This window comes from Charadrius vociferus, unplaced genomic scaffold, assembly GCF_000708025.1.
Source record: "Charadrius vociferus isolate BGI_N301 unplaced genomic scaffold, ASM70802v2 scaffold611, whole genome shotgun sequence".
NCBI classification, from domain to species: Eukaryota; Metazoa; Chordata; class Aves; order Charadriiformes; family Charadriidae; genus Charadrius; species Charadrius vociferus.
The window spans coordinates 1,853,712-1,869,758 of NW_009646844.1; the positions used below are offsets into that span (position 1 = coordinate 1,853,712).

The window sequence follows — 16,047 nt, forward strand, 5'->3', positions numbered from 1 at the left end:
GCGTTTTCGTCTTTTGGAAGAAGAATGGCGCCGTTGCTGGCCGAGGCTTCTCTGGGTGCTGAGGAGAAAATGGTGCGGGCAGGCTGTGCGCCGCCCAGAGCTATGGGGTAAGTCAGGCCGCTAACAACTAGTAATACCTGTGGTTTTTCTTCCTAATCAAGTCGTCGATGATAAAGGTGTTGTTTTCGTTTTGCAAACAACAAGCTCAACGGTCGTTGTTCTAAGATCTAATTTTCTGCAGCGTAAAATCTAAAATATTCTGCGAGGCCGCGATAGAAAACAATATCGTAAGAAGTACCTTTTTTCCTAGATTGCCAAATTTTCAGTTTCAGATCTTTGAGTCGGAGTGTTTAGCTTTTTTTGAGTGAAGGACTGCGTTTAAGCAATAATGAGCTTTTGGGAACACTTTGTGTGAGGGATATAGAATCCTGTTTACAGTGGTATTTTGGTCAGTATTTGTACTAAATTGGTATACATTATCCTTGTTCTTAAAGCTGTTCGGTGATGGGAGTGGTAAAGTCGTTTTTTTCTGGATGTTATTTTGTTTTTTCAAGTCTTGCTCGGCAGAAGCAGGACAAGAATAGACTAAAAGCATTTATAACAACACTGGAAACATTAAGGTATACTGAATCCTGTATAAGGCTGTGAAATTAATGCTTGTTTTGTTTGTGGTAGATAAAAATGTATGCATCTGTGTTCTGTGATTGTTTCCTGTCTTGAGAATGAGGCCATATGAAAGGCTGTACCTTATTTTCTAGTAATCATTAAAGTAGTCTTCTCTATGACGGTTCCTCTGAGTTACACTCCTCTATTTTAATTCCAGGAAATAGCAGTTGTCAACATTTCAGCTGTTGCCTGGGGGAAAAAATAGGTCATCCAATTAATTGTAAAGTGTAAACTGAAAAGTTTTGCTGAAAATAGAATTTTTTTTTTTTTCTATGTGCACATGTGCTGAGAGCATTGCACACCATTTAGCACTGAATTGAAGCTCTCCAGTCCCAAAGGTTGGAGGGAGACAATTGGGTTGGAGAAAGACTCTAAAAATACTGAAAGAGAGACTTAACTCATGACAAGTTCTGAAATGGGACTTTTTTTTCTTTCTGAAAAACCAATGTTTGAAAATACTTATTTAAACTTATGTGGTATGTTTATTTGTGTGAGGCTGGAGGATCTGGTGGTTGTGCATCACATAAGGTGCCTTAGGCTCTGATCTGCTTTCTTTAGTAAATTTCATCCTCTTTTAAAGTGTGACGCGGACCTTGCACTGGCTCTGGGAAGGCTTTCAAAGTGCTAGAATTCAGATATTGCCACAAGCTGAATCTCGAAAACATTTGGATGATGATGTTTTTTGTTTTTGTTTTTTTTTTTAATTTTTTCCTGAGTTTCTGGAGGGTGGCAAGACCTCTGACTACATTTTTTGCAGGAATATCAGGAAAATTACTTCTGTGCTAACAGCATTTTTTTCCCTTTTGAGGAGAATTCTTCTCAGGACCACCAGTAAGAATGTCTCAAGTTTCAGGTCTAATTATTTGTGTCATGCAGTATGAAAAGATATGCAACTTTATGCTGTTTCCCATTTTTGTTACATATTCATTCTATCAATCTTTTGGATTTTCATTATAGTACTAATCAATTTGTACCATTAATAATAAGTTAGTAAATACTGCCTTCATTGACATTGTGTTGTCCTAGTTTACTAACCAGGTGTGTTGGTGTACGTGGTTGAATGGTTTTGTGCGTTTATTTTGTAGTAATGATTTTTTTCCTTTAAATATCTGGGGACGTTTGCACCTTTTGGTGCAAACCTTAACCAATTTCAGTGGTAGTATTTGGGATTTTCACACAGGTAAAGTCAAAGTAGAATCTTGTCCTGTGCATTGGTATGTTTTACTATTCCTTTGGTTGTTACTTCTGTTATTCAGTAGTTTGCAGGGAAATAAAAAGTTGCTGCACTGATTTCAGGATTTAGTATCTAAGGTAATCTTTTTGCTCTTAGCCCAGTGATCAAAAGGACGGCCCATCATCATGAAATTTTGTTTGCTGTCTCAAGAAGAGATTACTTTTTTAAGAGAAACTGGACATGCTGAATTCTGTAGTAGGTTTTAGGGGATAAATAGCTTTACCTGTTTTGAATTTACCACGTGTGATTTGCAAGACAGTACTGTCCTGCAGAAAATAAAATAGGTACTATTAATGATGGAGTTCCAACCCCCCTGCCATAGGGAGGGACACCTCCCACTAGACGTGTACATTAATGTATGTTAACATTTTGCATGTCAAACTTTATTTAGCTGTAGCTAACCCTCAATGTATTATTGTTGACTCTCCTATTATTCTCATCCTAAAATTGATTATAAGTGCTCAAGGACCACACACATCTATAATTCCATACCAGTAGTTTAATGATAGTTGGGAATGAACTGGACTATATGTTAAGTACTTCTTTGTGCAAAAAAATACCTATTTCAGAAACCTGTGCAGTTATGGGCTTTCTATATTGCTGAAGCAGGTGGCTGATACTAACGTTAGATATAAAATAATTCCCATACTTTTCTGAGGAGGCAAAAGTTCTGTGAAGGGCTGATCCTGAGATAGATTAAATTCTGAACGTATTTTTTTGTTGCACTGATCTTTCATTTTCTTTGATTATCTGGGGATTTGTTGGTGGGTTTCCCCCACCTCCACCCCTTTTGTCATCGTTATTTGTTAAGTATTTGTGATACAGTATTTATTACATTTCTGAGTGGTTGTTCTCTTTAACTTTCCAGAGGTGAACTATCTTCTTCTTGTATTGTCAAGTTAATTTATGCTTAGTATGATTGACTTTTTAGTTAGAAAAATGTAAGTCTGTAGTATGTTAAACCAACCCAGGTGTTGCATCGGAACAATATGCTTAAAGCGTAGGTGTTTTTCTAAAAGGATAAATACCTAATTTTTGTAAGTGACTGCTTCTAGTTTGAACTCTTTCAAGAATTGTTACATGAACTATGTTTTGTTTTTCAATCAAAAAAAATCATTTAATGTTTTATTTGTCAGGTGTCCTACTTCAAGGAATTGAAAACATTTACATTGAAATGAAAGATCAAAAATTACTTTCTAGCATTGTAACTTAAGTGATTACAGTGCTGGAAAGAAGTAGTCTGTTTCCTCTCCTGCTCCTCTAACATTTACCGAGTCTTCTTAGCTCACACTGATTTAAATAATAGAGGGTCCATGCATCTTGGAGGAAATATTCTGCGTCTCCTGGGATCAATTTCCATCTCAGTTAACCAGTCAGAGGCAAAGAGGTGAAGATGTTAATTCTGGCAACAGGAAGAGTCTTAAGATTTTGTGGCTAGGCGAAACAAAGGTCACCCAAGTACGCTTGGGTACTTGTATGACAAAACCATGTGTTATTTAGTGTAACAGAAAATGCTTAAAACAAGGGTAATGGATATTGTTTTGTAGACTGTTTGAATACTGAGTAATAAGAAAATAAATGAGAATATATTCACTTCTATGTTTGGGTCTTACCTTGTAGAGGAAAACGGCCTGAAATCTTGAGTATTCTAACAACAGTTTATTGTATATGTTGTGTTTGCCTCTTCATTATTTGGGTGCAGGAGAATAGAGGGTTTCATGCAGGGAGGAGAGGAAAAAAAAAAAGTTCTTGTAGGAGGAAAGAGATATTTGGAAATTTTACACTGAAACACTTAGGAAAGTACAAGAAGAGTAGTTGGTGGTGGGGGAAACAGGCAAAACATTGCCTCTTGTAAAATATTTTTAAATAACTGGAAAATATATGGGATGTTTGCAATTTGAGATGTATTTGTTTTGAGAACTGGTTGGTCCACCTTGGTCCTTATTGGCTTTCACTGGGGATAGATGTTTATCAAATCCTGCTAGTGTCAGACAGTCAAGTCCAGCTCACTGATCTGTTTAAAAGTACTTCTGGGTGTGTGGTGCCCAGTTCCCTCAAGGACTGTACATTCTGGCACTGAGTTTTGGTCACTCCTCTTAGATATTTTAAGGAATTGGCTAATTATGTACGTGACTGATGGCGTCTTTCTCTTGCTCCATGGTTAACTGTTATCTTATTTGCCACATTTATTCTCAGGCTGGGATAACCAAAAGCAAAAGGTTGGTTATTGGTTACATTATTGTGGAATTTGATAGTCACTTTCTCCTTTTGAAAACTATGCTTGTTTCTGGTATAATACACAACATCTCTGCTGCTAAAATAAATTTTTCTCTTTATACAAGCATTTTTTTTCTGACAGCGTGAAGAAAGAAGAAAGGACAAGGTGGTAAAATGGTTGGGGTTTAGTCAGTGTTTTCCTTGTCCTATGCTCCTTTTCAGGTATTTTTCTTCCTATTTCTGTACTCGTGTGATACTGCTGGAAAGCCCTCTGTTGCTAACGTTTCAGCAAACTGTGCTAAGGGAGAGGTTTCGTAAAGCAGTTTACATTTAGAACCTTCAGCTGCTGTTTTGTTTGGGCCGATGGAAGGACCTTTCTTCAGGCGTCAAAGGCCGCTTTGTGGTTGTTTTAGTAGACTAAGTATGGTGCTGGTGTGGATGATGCATTTTTTGGGAAACTGTCAGTGAGATACATAGGTCATGCCTATGGACAGTTTCTGTTTAGTGGACTCCTCAGCTAACTTGGGTTGCTGAAGTTATTTGCCCTGTTGGAAGCAGAGAAGGGTAGAGGGGTCGCATCTGTGGGGAGAAGTGACCCAGAAGTGACCAACAGGGTATTTCCATTCCATCTGCCTCATGCTCAGTATGAAACCTGAGTGATCAAAGGGTCAGTCCTCTTTCTTCAACGGCCGGTGTCCAAGGAGGACTCTGTCTGTTGGTCTGCCTTTGATCCTGATCCTGAATGCAGATCCGGAATCCAGTTCCCATCTGTCACTGAGTCTAGTCTGGGACCTCCCCAGTGCCAGCCAGTGATGTGATTATCATCCTGGGAGCTTGATACTGTTTTGTATATATTCAATTATTTTCTTTTTATTTTATTATTAATATTTCATTGAAATAGGTTAGTTTATTCTAAACTCCTAAGTCTCTCTCTCCTGCCCCTCTTTTTGGAGAGATAGGGGAGAGCATCTGTTATTTGCCCTGTGGCCGATTTGGCCCAAACCATGACACAGAGCACAAATGTAATCCAAATACAGTGTATTGTCTTTGGTTGTAACCAGGGCTCTCCACACTGAGGTCTAGAGAAGGAATCCTTAGCTTAGTTCTTCAGCTGTATTTACTGTGACCCAAAGCAGTGAGAGAAAGCTTAATGGGGCTCTGCATCAAGCCTGACACCTTTATTGAAATGGAAATTATTTCTTAAATGTTACTGGGCAGAATTCTCTATTACACATGTGCTATCTTTGCCTCAGAGTATTGTAGTTATTTAATTCATTTTCCCTTTTTTATTTTGGTAGAGGCCCAGTTTATCAAAACAATCTCCTAAATGATCTTGTATGAGATAAGACTTGTCTAAGCACATGGAACTTGAAATAAATCTAGAATAACCCACTGCAACCAGTTTATGTTGATTTAAAAAAAAAAAAAGAGAACAATCTTGTCCATTGGTATTCAAATATGCTTTATTAATTAATTACAGAAATGGAATCTTTAGCATGCTTGACAAATAACATTATAGGAAACAAAGTTACATAACGCTCTGAGGAATTTCTTCATGTTAACAAGATAGTTGGTTATAGTCGAACAGGGGCAGTGATAAGCCTGCGGTGTACAAGGTAGAGGTAATTTTGTTGAATCAGTAGTGATTATGGCATTAATAGACTACTATGTAATTCAGTTCTGCAGAAAACGGAAGAGATAGAGATGTGCAAAATTAAGAGAAATGCAGAAGGAACTGAAAGATGAGTGAAGAGGCTTGCAAACATTTACAAACCTACAGTAGTTACATGCACAGGTTCAAGACTCTTTCTGGAAGAGTGGAAGGTGAAAAGCTAAAAGAGATAGGGAAAAGCAACTTCATATACGTTAAATACATTTTTTAGTATAGTTTCTAACTTTGTTCCCACAAAAGCAAAAAGTAATAAAAATTAAAGCAGTAGTGTAACTTCTGACATGAAGGTATCCTAAAGCATTTTATAAACAATGCAAAAATAACATATAAGCTGTGGCAGCAGCCTTTAAGTAGCTCAGTATTACTATTTGACTTGATCTGGAAAGAAATTAAGTTTTACAGTAGAAGATGGGTTGGAAAACAAGCAACACTGTGATACTACTATATTGCCCACTGGAGTTAAGTTTGCAATCCCCAGGAATATGTTTTTGCACTCTAAACAAATATTCTAGTCTGTGAATTTTATTAAGCTCATAAAAACCCACATAGTAATCGTAAATGCATATAAAAATGCAGCGGTGACTAGGAGACATACATACATAAATGTAGCTTTTTCCTTAAAAAGTATAGGGCCATTATTTATCATTGACCTTCCTAGTTTTTCCATGGCATTTTTTTGCGTGAGCAGTCATTTTCCTCAAAAGATTTCTCAAGGCTTCATGAAAAAAGTTAGTGGTAAAAGCTAAGAACATGTAATAAACTTGCAGAAGATAGTTCAGTATACCGCAAAATTAGAAGTGGAGAATATGTAAGTACCTTTTTTCATTTATAGTTGGAGGAGAGCAGGCTAACAGTTAAAATCAATCTACATAGAGTATCTAATTTACATCAAAAGCCATTTGGTCTGCTGTAATGCTGAAGTTCAGATGTTGTTCCCTAATTCAGTATTCAGTTGCTCTCAACTCCTACAAGTGAAGTATCTTCTGAACTCTCATTACTCAGGATCAATCTCTACCTCAATGGATTACTTTATTGTATTTTTGTTTGTGTCATCATGTCTTACCTGCCCCACCAAATTCTTTTGGTTTTATTTGGTTCCTGTCTCTTTGGAAGTTACAAAGATAAAGCTTGATGGATCAGAATGTCTTTGAGGCCTTTGCCTTTTGTGAAACTTATGGCAAAGCAAGGTCCTCTTCTTGGTTTAGGCCTTTTTAACCCCCTACATTATGGTCATTACATCAATGACTTGTTAAATTCATATACACCTTAAAGTGACAGTGTATCTGGTTAGTGTTCTCAAGAGGTCTGTATAAGAAGTACTTGTGCTTGGTTTTGAGGAACACCAGTAGGTTCTTGTTCTGATCTTTATTACAGGCGTTAAAAAAAAAAAAAAAAAAAAAAAAAAAAACAACTGGCAAAATGACAGGATCAGTATTTTAAACTTTCTGGAAGAGATTGTATTTGAAATCCTGTGAGACAGAAGTTAAATTTTCTTGAAATCTGAAATGTGTCAGATTTTATTTTAGACATATCATTGTTTTTGCTTGTTTTCAATTGAGTGTATTCCAAACACTTAAATATCAACACAGCATTCTTCATCCAAGGCTATACACGCTCCCAGCACTGCCTTAAGAATATCTATAGGGTTATCAATGGGAGGGATTGGGTTACCAAAGAGTTCTTCATGCTATGCTAAAAGTTTTTACAAAGCACGATCATTCGGCTTACCCTGCAGTGTGGTGAAGGACCTTGTTAACTTGAGGGTAGGCAAAACTTTGGAAGGTCTTTCCTCAGTGAAAGGAATTTCTTGACAGGAGGCATTTACTGTGAATAGGAAGTCTTCACCAAGAAGAGGAAACACAAGTTTTCTTGGAGTTAGCAACTTAGTCATCTGTAGTGATTTACAGTAAAAGTGAGTTAGGAGTCTGGGTAAAATAATGTGAAGAAACTGAGCTCTTACTGGTGGAGAGAGGAGGATCACATCTAAAGAACGTGTTACTTCATTTTGTACAACTCGCATAAAAGGAATTTAGTTAGTTGGCAGACTATTCCCAAGAAAATACTCATGGTTTTGGGATGTCATGCAATGAATTGGACTGAAAAAAATCCTCAAGGGTGTATTTAATCCTTAGTTCTCAGCGTGGACAATTGAACAGTAAAGCTCAACTGAGAATGAAACAGGTGGTGAGGCAGTGCAGCAATTTACTTGGGGGGGAGGGGGTGGGGGGTGGAGGAGAGAGGATTAAGAGGTCCTTCCCATCCTGAGCATGTTTTGTCAGAGAAGAGCCACACTTTTTTACCCTTCTAATCTTCAATGTGATCTGGTAACATACATGTAATTTGTCCCCAGGTGCTGATCTGCTACATAGAACCATTGGCACAGATTGGTTTATAGTTCATTCTCATACTTAGAGTAGGGGGTTGGATTACGTGAGCTCTGGAAACCTTTTCCAGCCTAAATTATTATTTGGTGATTCTATGAAACAATTTATATCAAGGACTGGATTTGTACCAAGATGTTTGAGCCAGTGCAACTGGGAAACAGGATAAAAAATTGTTTTAAGCTGTTTCTGTATCTGCTTTGCACATCAAGACACGGACAAAACATTTATGGCTTACAGCAGAGCACTCAACTTAAAACTGTTCTTACTGATAAACAGGAACTATATATCGCATATGTTTGCTGTGGATCCCAAGAAATTAAAGTTTTTCTGGGAACTGTGAAATGAAGTTGGAAAACATGAGGAACCTTGTCAAAGACAAAAAGCTTCTGTGAGTCTGTTTCGTCCTGGTGGAATGGCTTGTAATGTAATGCCTTTTTTTTTTTTAAAAACCATCGGAATTTTACTCCTTTAGGCATTGTGGAGCTCTTTTAAGAAATAGGTCAATAATATTTGCACCGAGCCATGTAGAGTGCTTCTTTTTATATGTGATGCATATAATAATTGTGATGCATTTATAATAATGCAGTGTGAATGAATGCACAGTTACATTTGGGATACACAAGCAGCTCAGTGACCAGGTCAAAGAAATTAAAATATTAAAACCAAGGTGAATTAGTTGTTGTAACCAATATTGGAAAACCTTGACCTTCAATCCAAAGAAAAATATATGATTTTTTGGGGGGAAGGGAGGAGTGTCTTTTAAAGTTGTATTGTCATGATACCAAAACATCTGTAGGTAACTTAAGGGTGAAGAGTCAGGAGGGGAAGTGTAGGATCAGAAACAATTTTTGTCAAATATTCTGTTAAAAAAACATGGTGGTTTCCTTCAAATTAGAGAGCATACAGTTTGAGGGCATCTTTGAAAATTGGGTGTCTTCAGTCAGCCTTTTTATGTCGACAAGGTAACGTATCACATGGGTGAGGAACTAGTGAGCTGTATTGGAATACCAGGGATAGGTTTATAAAGTATTTCTACGTAGGCGCAAGTGTACATGGATGGCTATGCATTCTGGCCCTCATCCTCTTCAGAAAATGTCTTACTTAGTCTCTTCTGAATTTTGGATAGGAAAATAATTAATTTGGCTATGCATTAACTAATTCCTTGTAATTATTTACATCAATTAAGTAAGAATAATAAAAGTCTTTGATAATAGATTGTCATTGAACTACTGTTAGAGATCGTGTCCTAAAATGTTGATAAATGAAAACTTGCTTTTTTTTTTTTTGGAGCAGCTGGACTGTAGAGCTCATTGCATGAATTTTGAATAATGATAAATTAACTATGCATATCTGTGTTTGTCTTGATAGTTGCAACACTACAGACAGAGGCCTGTTTCTCAGGCAATTCTTGATCTACATTAACATTGGAGTGATATATATATGTAGTACAGCTACTTCAGTGAAGGCTGTGAAGACTAATGAGTGTGTAGTAGTTTACATAAGGACCTTGTAGGACTTCAGTAGGATGTAAAGGTCTACATGATCCCAGTATCCTAAATGCTCTTTTGCCTTTGTCAAGCCTGTCTGTTACAGCTGAGTTGCAGTGAGCTGGAGTTGAGTGGTCTTTTTCCTTGATCTCTTCAAACTTGTCGAACTGGGGAGAATCATGGAAGAGCTTTTTTCCTATAAAGGAAACTGTATCTCCATGGTGTGTAGTAAAATAAAATCGAAGATAGACTTTTTCTTCCACAGATTTCAAGTTTCCTTACACATTTTCAATGTAAGTTGCACTGATACAGCTATTTCAGTGGAAAATCGTACCACTAGTTGGAAATAATGATCTGTGGATAGCTCAGGGCATAAATCATTCTGTATTTCATTACCACAAATCAAGGCAAATGTTATTTAATCTTTAAGGTCTTAAAAGTAAGCTTAAAAATAAAATTTAAAAGCTGAACATGGTTTGAAGGGCTCTGAAAAATTAACAGGCACGATCATAAGCAATCTAGCTGAAGCCATGGGATCTTTGAAATTTGCTGATGTTATCTAAACACCACTCTGCAGCTATTATGTACTGAACCTAAGTGGGGAGAGGTCATGAGATTTCTACTGTTACCCCTTTCCACCCTCACCCCCCCCCCACCCACCCCGCCCCATGTTCGCTTGTTCAGATATGTTCTTTGACAAATTAATTTCCCCAAATAGTGAAGGCTTTCTAGCAGAGATGTTTTTGGCAGGTTTGAGGGTCTGGGGATGAATACTTGCTTATGAAACTGTTTGTTTGTTTATTTAAGGTTGCTAATCTTGCTTGTTCACTGTCAACAAATGAAGATGGAATGAAAATTGTCCAAATGGCAGCTAATCACATAGAGACTTTGTGCCCACAGGTATGACTTTTTCAGTTAATTCTCATTACAGCGCTCTGAGCATACACTTAGGTCTTCAGTCGTGCTCCTTCATTCTAAATTCACATTCCATTTACACAGCTTAGTGTAGTAAATGGAGACCAAATGATAAATCAAAGGCAAATACTCAGTTGATTTATTTTTTTCTTAGTGGTTAACATCGGAATTGTTAATAGTCTGTATTGATTCAGAGTTTTAAAAATCTGTAAAAACTGCAATTGTTCTGTTTCTGAAATTAAAACTGATTAAATGAACGGTGTAACATCATAGGTAAATTGAGAGTATTTTTACTATTAGAAAGCCATACATTTGGTGACCATCAACTTGAAATATTATTACCACTTGATTTTGTTTTTTGTGTATGTGAATGTTAAAGTATGAGTTCTGATTATCCCCAATTCAAAAGCTTGAGCTTCTGTCTTGAGCAAATGAGTGAAAACCAGCACAGCTACAGATAATTTTTTGGTACTTACTATCTTACTGCAAGTGTATTCACTCTATATTTGTCACATTCGGAACTGTAAAGGTATAAAACCTTCTGCAGTTACATGTGTTTAGAGCAAAGATTTTACTGATTTGTGTGAATCTGACCTGAGTGTTTCAGCCTTGAGGCTACCTAATTTCAAGATTGTTAATTCTTTAAGGAACACTGTAGATTACACAGTGGCCTAAATATTTGTACTCTTTTGTGTGTTTGAATGCTAAATTTAGTTGACATAGAAGGTGAAAAACAAATATTAACAGTATGTTCAATTACAAGCTGGAGAAGTCCATTTTATGCCTGTTGAGTAAATGTGAGAGTTTGTGAAAAACTTCTGTCAAGGAAAGGTGATATTCTGAAAATAGCACAGATCAGTGTTTTCAATCATTCAGTTTCAAAGTCTATTTTTATAACTTTTACATTTCTGTGTTTAACATATCACTTTATTTGATTTAATGTGGTACTGGCTTTGTAAGAAGATTGCTGGCTTGTAAGAAGAATTCATTAATAGCTTCTTCCAGCTTCTTTGTTTGTCCAGGGGCACAAGTGCACATTTCTAATACGTTGTCATGCAACCAGATGTAGCTTTTTAATTGAAAACCTGCACTTTCAGTATTGCATCTGATACCAGAAACTCCTAAAATCTCTTTTTGACAAAATACTGATCCTCTCCACAGCCATTTAAGTTGCTAGGGTTTTAATTTCTTATAGTAAAATGGAAGTTTCTTGTTTGGTTTTTTCCCTGTTTTTCGTAAACCTTGAGGTAAAACAGGGCTGAATTAGTTCATGATTATAGATTTGTCTAAACAGAGAATGCAGTGTGCACATGATAAGGTTGTACTACTATTAATGGTGTGTTCACTGTGCAGGATTTGCTGCTTTCTTAGATAAGGACCATTCCCTGTGAAAGCAATTGGCATTTTACCGAAGAAAGAAATAGCAGAATAAGGCTTCTGCATTTTTCAGTAAATCAGATTATGCCATATCATTTAAAAATCCTCCACAGGGAAAATAATTATCTCTTAAGATCCCTGCAGGGCATATCAATTAGAGTTTGGAATGGGGAAATTTGCATGGAGAACTCCCCAATGTTCTTAAATTGTTAGAGTAAAAAATGGGATTTTATGTGCTCTGAAAAATATGTTTCTTGCAGGGAATCAGTGGTTTGGATTGAAATCTGAAATGGTTGAATTAAAACAGGAGAAAAAAACACCCAAAACAAAACACTCCAAACACCAACCAAAAAAACCAGCAACAAACCCAATATCTACAGAAGACACCTTGGAGTGTTGGGAGTTTTGCAGATTTGACCAGCAAAACTTCCCATTCAGCACTGGGGAAAAAAGCAGATACAGAACTGGCAAACCCTGGAGGAAAGTCTTTCAATTGTTAGAATTCATAGATGTGCTTATGTTATATTAACTATACTGTACTGTAGCTAAAACGTAGAGGGTTGATTCTGAATTCTGACCATATTTTTTTTCCTCAAGTAAGATTATTAGCAAGTATTTTGACTGTTCAATAAATTAAATAAGCTAGGCATGTATGTTAGAGCTGATACAAAACACATAATGCCAGTTGTTCCTGAAATTGCATGAATACTTCATGAGAACTGAATTTTGATAATATTTAACGTTAAATCAATAATAAAGGATAGAATAAAGAAATAAAGAGCTGCTAGCATGTATTTTGATGAAGGAAAAATGATTTCTGTTCATGTTACTAGCTTTTGGTTGGGAAAACTTTCTTGAGTGTTATCAGATAGGTAAAATTGACAATGTCACTTGTTCTGTGTGGAATCCTGACATTTACATGCATGAGAAGGAAAGAAAAGGAAAACCCAGAAAAGTGAACAAAATTCTGGTTTTGAACAGCAGTGGTATACATCTGTAGAGCTGTTTTGCTAATGCACATCTTGGGTTTGTTTCCCTTATGCTTCTCAGTTCAGTGGCACATTTGAAGAAATCTCGGGTTCCTCTAATAGTCCTCTGGAATAGGCAATGATACCAGATAGAGGGTAAACCTGTCAATCTAGAGATGGAGGAATACTCTAACTGTAGGAAACCAGAAAGGATCTGGCTTCTCTGTCAAAATTCTTGATGGGTTTTTACATTTACATCATATTTGGGATAATCAGCTTTCAGGTGGTTCAACAAGTATGTCAGGCACACCAGGCTAACCAGAGGAACAAGGGAGAAAAGACTCGGAAAAAACGGTGTGTTTGTGTCTAAGGAGCATCTAGCTTGTTACTTGACCTGGCCTCTGTGTTGGGACTAGGTCCTCTTACTTCTCTTTAGGTAGGCCTCTGGTTTTGCTGGGTTGGGGGAGCTCTGCTGAGGGATAAGCTTGAGGAATAAGGATGCCTTCTGCAACAGGTCCTGAAGGAAGGAGGAGGTGAGAAGGAAGCCGTTGATCAGATCTTGGATGGAGTTGAAGGCTGTAGATATGTGACTTAACCTAGGATAAGGTTACAGTGGTGGGGGAAGAGCAAAGAAGCAAGATTGAACGGGAGCCAAGGTAGGTGAAGGTATACTTGTTCTCTCAGAAGCTTATGTTTGTCAGAAACACAGATAGCAGAGGTGCTGTGATGCACATAATTAGAGATAATGACATTTTCCTCCCTGAGGGAATGGAAGCCAGGGAGTGCCAAGAGAGTTAGTGCAAACAGATCCTGTGCTGCTCTTTTTGAGGGGGAGAATGACTGAGCCTAAAGCTGGAACACATGTTTCAGAATGGAGATCAGAAGTGGCTAGTCTCAAGGAAGCAGCTGGGAAGAGCTTCAGCATGTCAAAGGGCTCTAGCTAGAGCCTTTTTATTAGCATAAAGATCCCTGGAGAGTTTTAAGGAGCAGAAGGTTTGGGCTAGTTTTGGCAGGACCATACCCTAAAAAGCAAATTTTAGGCTCACTGCCTTTGACGATGAGATCATGCTAACTCAGATCTTGTTAGAGCTTGCTATTAGTTGCCAAAATGGCACAGGGTGATTAATTCTGCAGTGAGTCGTGTCTGTTCTGGTACATCATGCAAGGAAACAAAATTCAGGAAAAATACACGAATGTTTGTGGTTTAGCTTAATATATATTTGGTGATAAATAAACTTCAAAAAAATCATTCAATCCCATGCAATATTTTTGTTAGCTATTTAAAAAAGACATGGTATACACTGGTACAACCAGAACCTCAGATCTTAGTGTTCTTAGTGAGTTCTGTTCCTCTCTAAATACTGAGAGGTAGAGACAAACTATCTAGTTAGAAAGCTATTAGGTGAGAAGGAAATCTACATAACAGGAAATCCATTAGAGGTTGAGTTGCTCTTTGTGTTTAAAAAATCAAAATGGAGATGAGGGAAAACATCTGTTAAAAAAAAAAAAAAGTCTGCACCTTGAGCTATTTTAGATGTATGTGAAGGTGTCACCTCATTTCTCTTAACTTGCACCTAACCAGGAATATATCAGAATCTAAAGTAGATATTACAGCATATTTCAGAACTGGTTCCTAAGCCATGAAGGAAGTTTGCAAAGACATAAATGTCCTTCTTTATAGCTAGCTATTGTTGATGCAAAATGTCTTATGTGGAAGACATCAATTCAATGGACATGAAATGCACTCTGAGCCAGTTAAATTTGCAGTCACTTCTGCTGTGAAGTGTGCGCACTCAGTGATACTGGCTCTGAGAAGGCTGCCTGCCTGCCTGAGTCTTACCTTTGTATTCTGGGTATGGGAACTATTGGCTAAAAAGTAGTGCCCATTACACATCATTTGCTGAGTACACATGATGAAGATAGGCCAGAAACTTTGTCACGAGCAAGACAGAGTTACAGCCTGTAGTAGATCTGAGTACTAGGGTTTAAGAACCAGTGAGATGAGTTTTAACCCTGCTTGATGATACCACATGCTCACTCATTTGTTTTCCCCACAGCGTTATGTTCACTAGGTCTCGACTTACATTCCCAGTAGGGAGATTACTGCTAGTCCAGGAAGGTTGGGCAGAAAGTTGTTATGGTTTTGTCCTGTACATCTGCTTGCAGTCATCTGTCTCAGGCCTTACTGTCCAGGGTCCCTGGATGTCTCTCAGTAGGTGTCTGCATATTTTCCTGACCTCTGGGATGTTTCCTCACTTCCAGGACTGTTTCTCTAGCCAGGATCAGCCATTTTTGGGTCCCCTAAACCCTTGATATTTAACAATCTAAGTGTGTGTGTGCAGAAGCATGAAGTGTGATCAACCTCCTGGCTGTTTCGTGTCTCTTTATTAATTGGACAACTCAAGATATGTCAGTTCTGTTTAGTTGAGATTTTAACAGAATTTAAAACCAGCGCATAGCAGTTGCAGCTAGCTAGTACCAGGCTTGAGCTTGAGAGTTCAGACCTTCTTCCCCTGCCCTTGTTATCTGCTGCCTCTAAGTGTTCAGAATTTAAGCTATTTTTTGCCTGCCACAGCTCTACACCATTCTGAAGAAACCCTTTGGAAGTAGGGGAGGTGAGTGGACTTTTAATGACAGAGCGTCAGCTGCACAGCCACTCTAAGACCTCATGGCTCTCAGGGATCCAGGTGGATGGCTTATTCATATTGGTTTATTGAGTTTGTAATATTATGGTTAGCAGGGACAGGTGGACTGACTTTGGCCCCATAATTTGCTCTTCTTTATCCAAATTCCCTTAGAAGAGTCCATCTTCTATTTAGGCTTCTAAATTCACTGATCAGAATGTAAGAAACTGGTTAATACTTCTGTTGTTCTCAGTGCTATTTACAGGAGAGCTCAAATCGCCTGATTTCACTCGTGAACTCCTGCACAACTTAATGGGGTATTTGGGAGAGAGGTAGCTGTCTTTGTGATAGGTTAGAAAGGACACAAGGTGTTATGGTGTGTTCCCACTCTTGCAGGATGTCGCAGAAATTTCCAGTGCTTCTGTTTAAATTTCAGAGCATAAAAATATATGTATAGACCCATCTCCCCTCACTCTAAAAATACTCAGGTTCAAAAGATTAAT

The 16,047-nt window shown here is 37.6% G+C and overlaps 1 protein-coding gene across 1 annotated transcript in view; it reads left to right on the forward strand.

Annotated features, from left to right (window-relative positions):
• The window catches only part of CTNNA3 (catenin (cadherin-associated protein), alpha 3), a 518,658-nt gene that overhangs the window by 323,272 nt on the left and 179,339 nt on the right, over positions 1-16,047 (forward strand). The window contains exon 10 of the mRNA XM_009894002.1: positions 10,468-10,560. Coding sequence (XP_009892304.1) covers positions 10,468-10,560 — 93 coding nt within the window. The remainder of the gene's footprint in view (positions 1-10,467; positions 10,561-16,047) is intronic.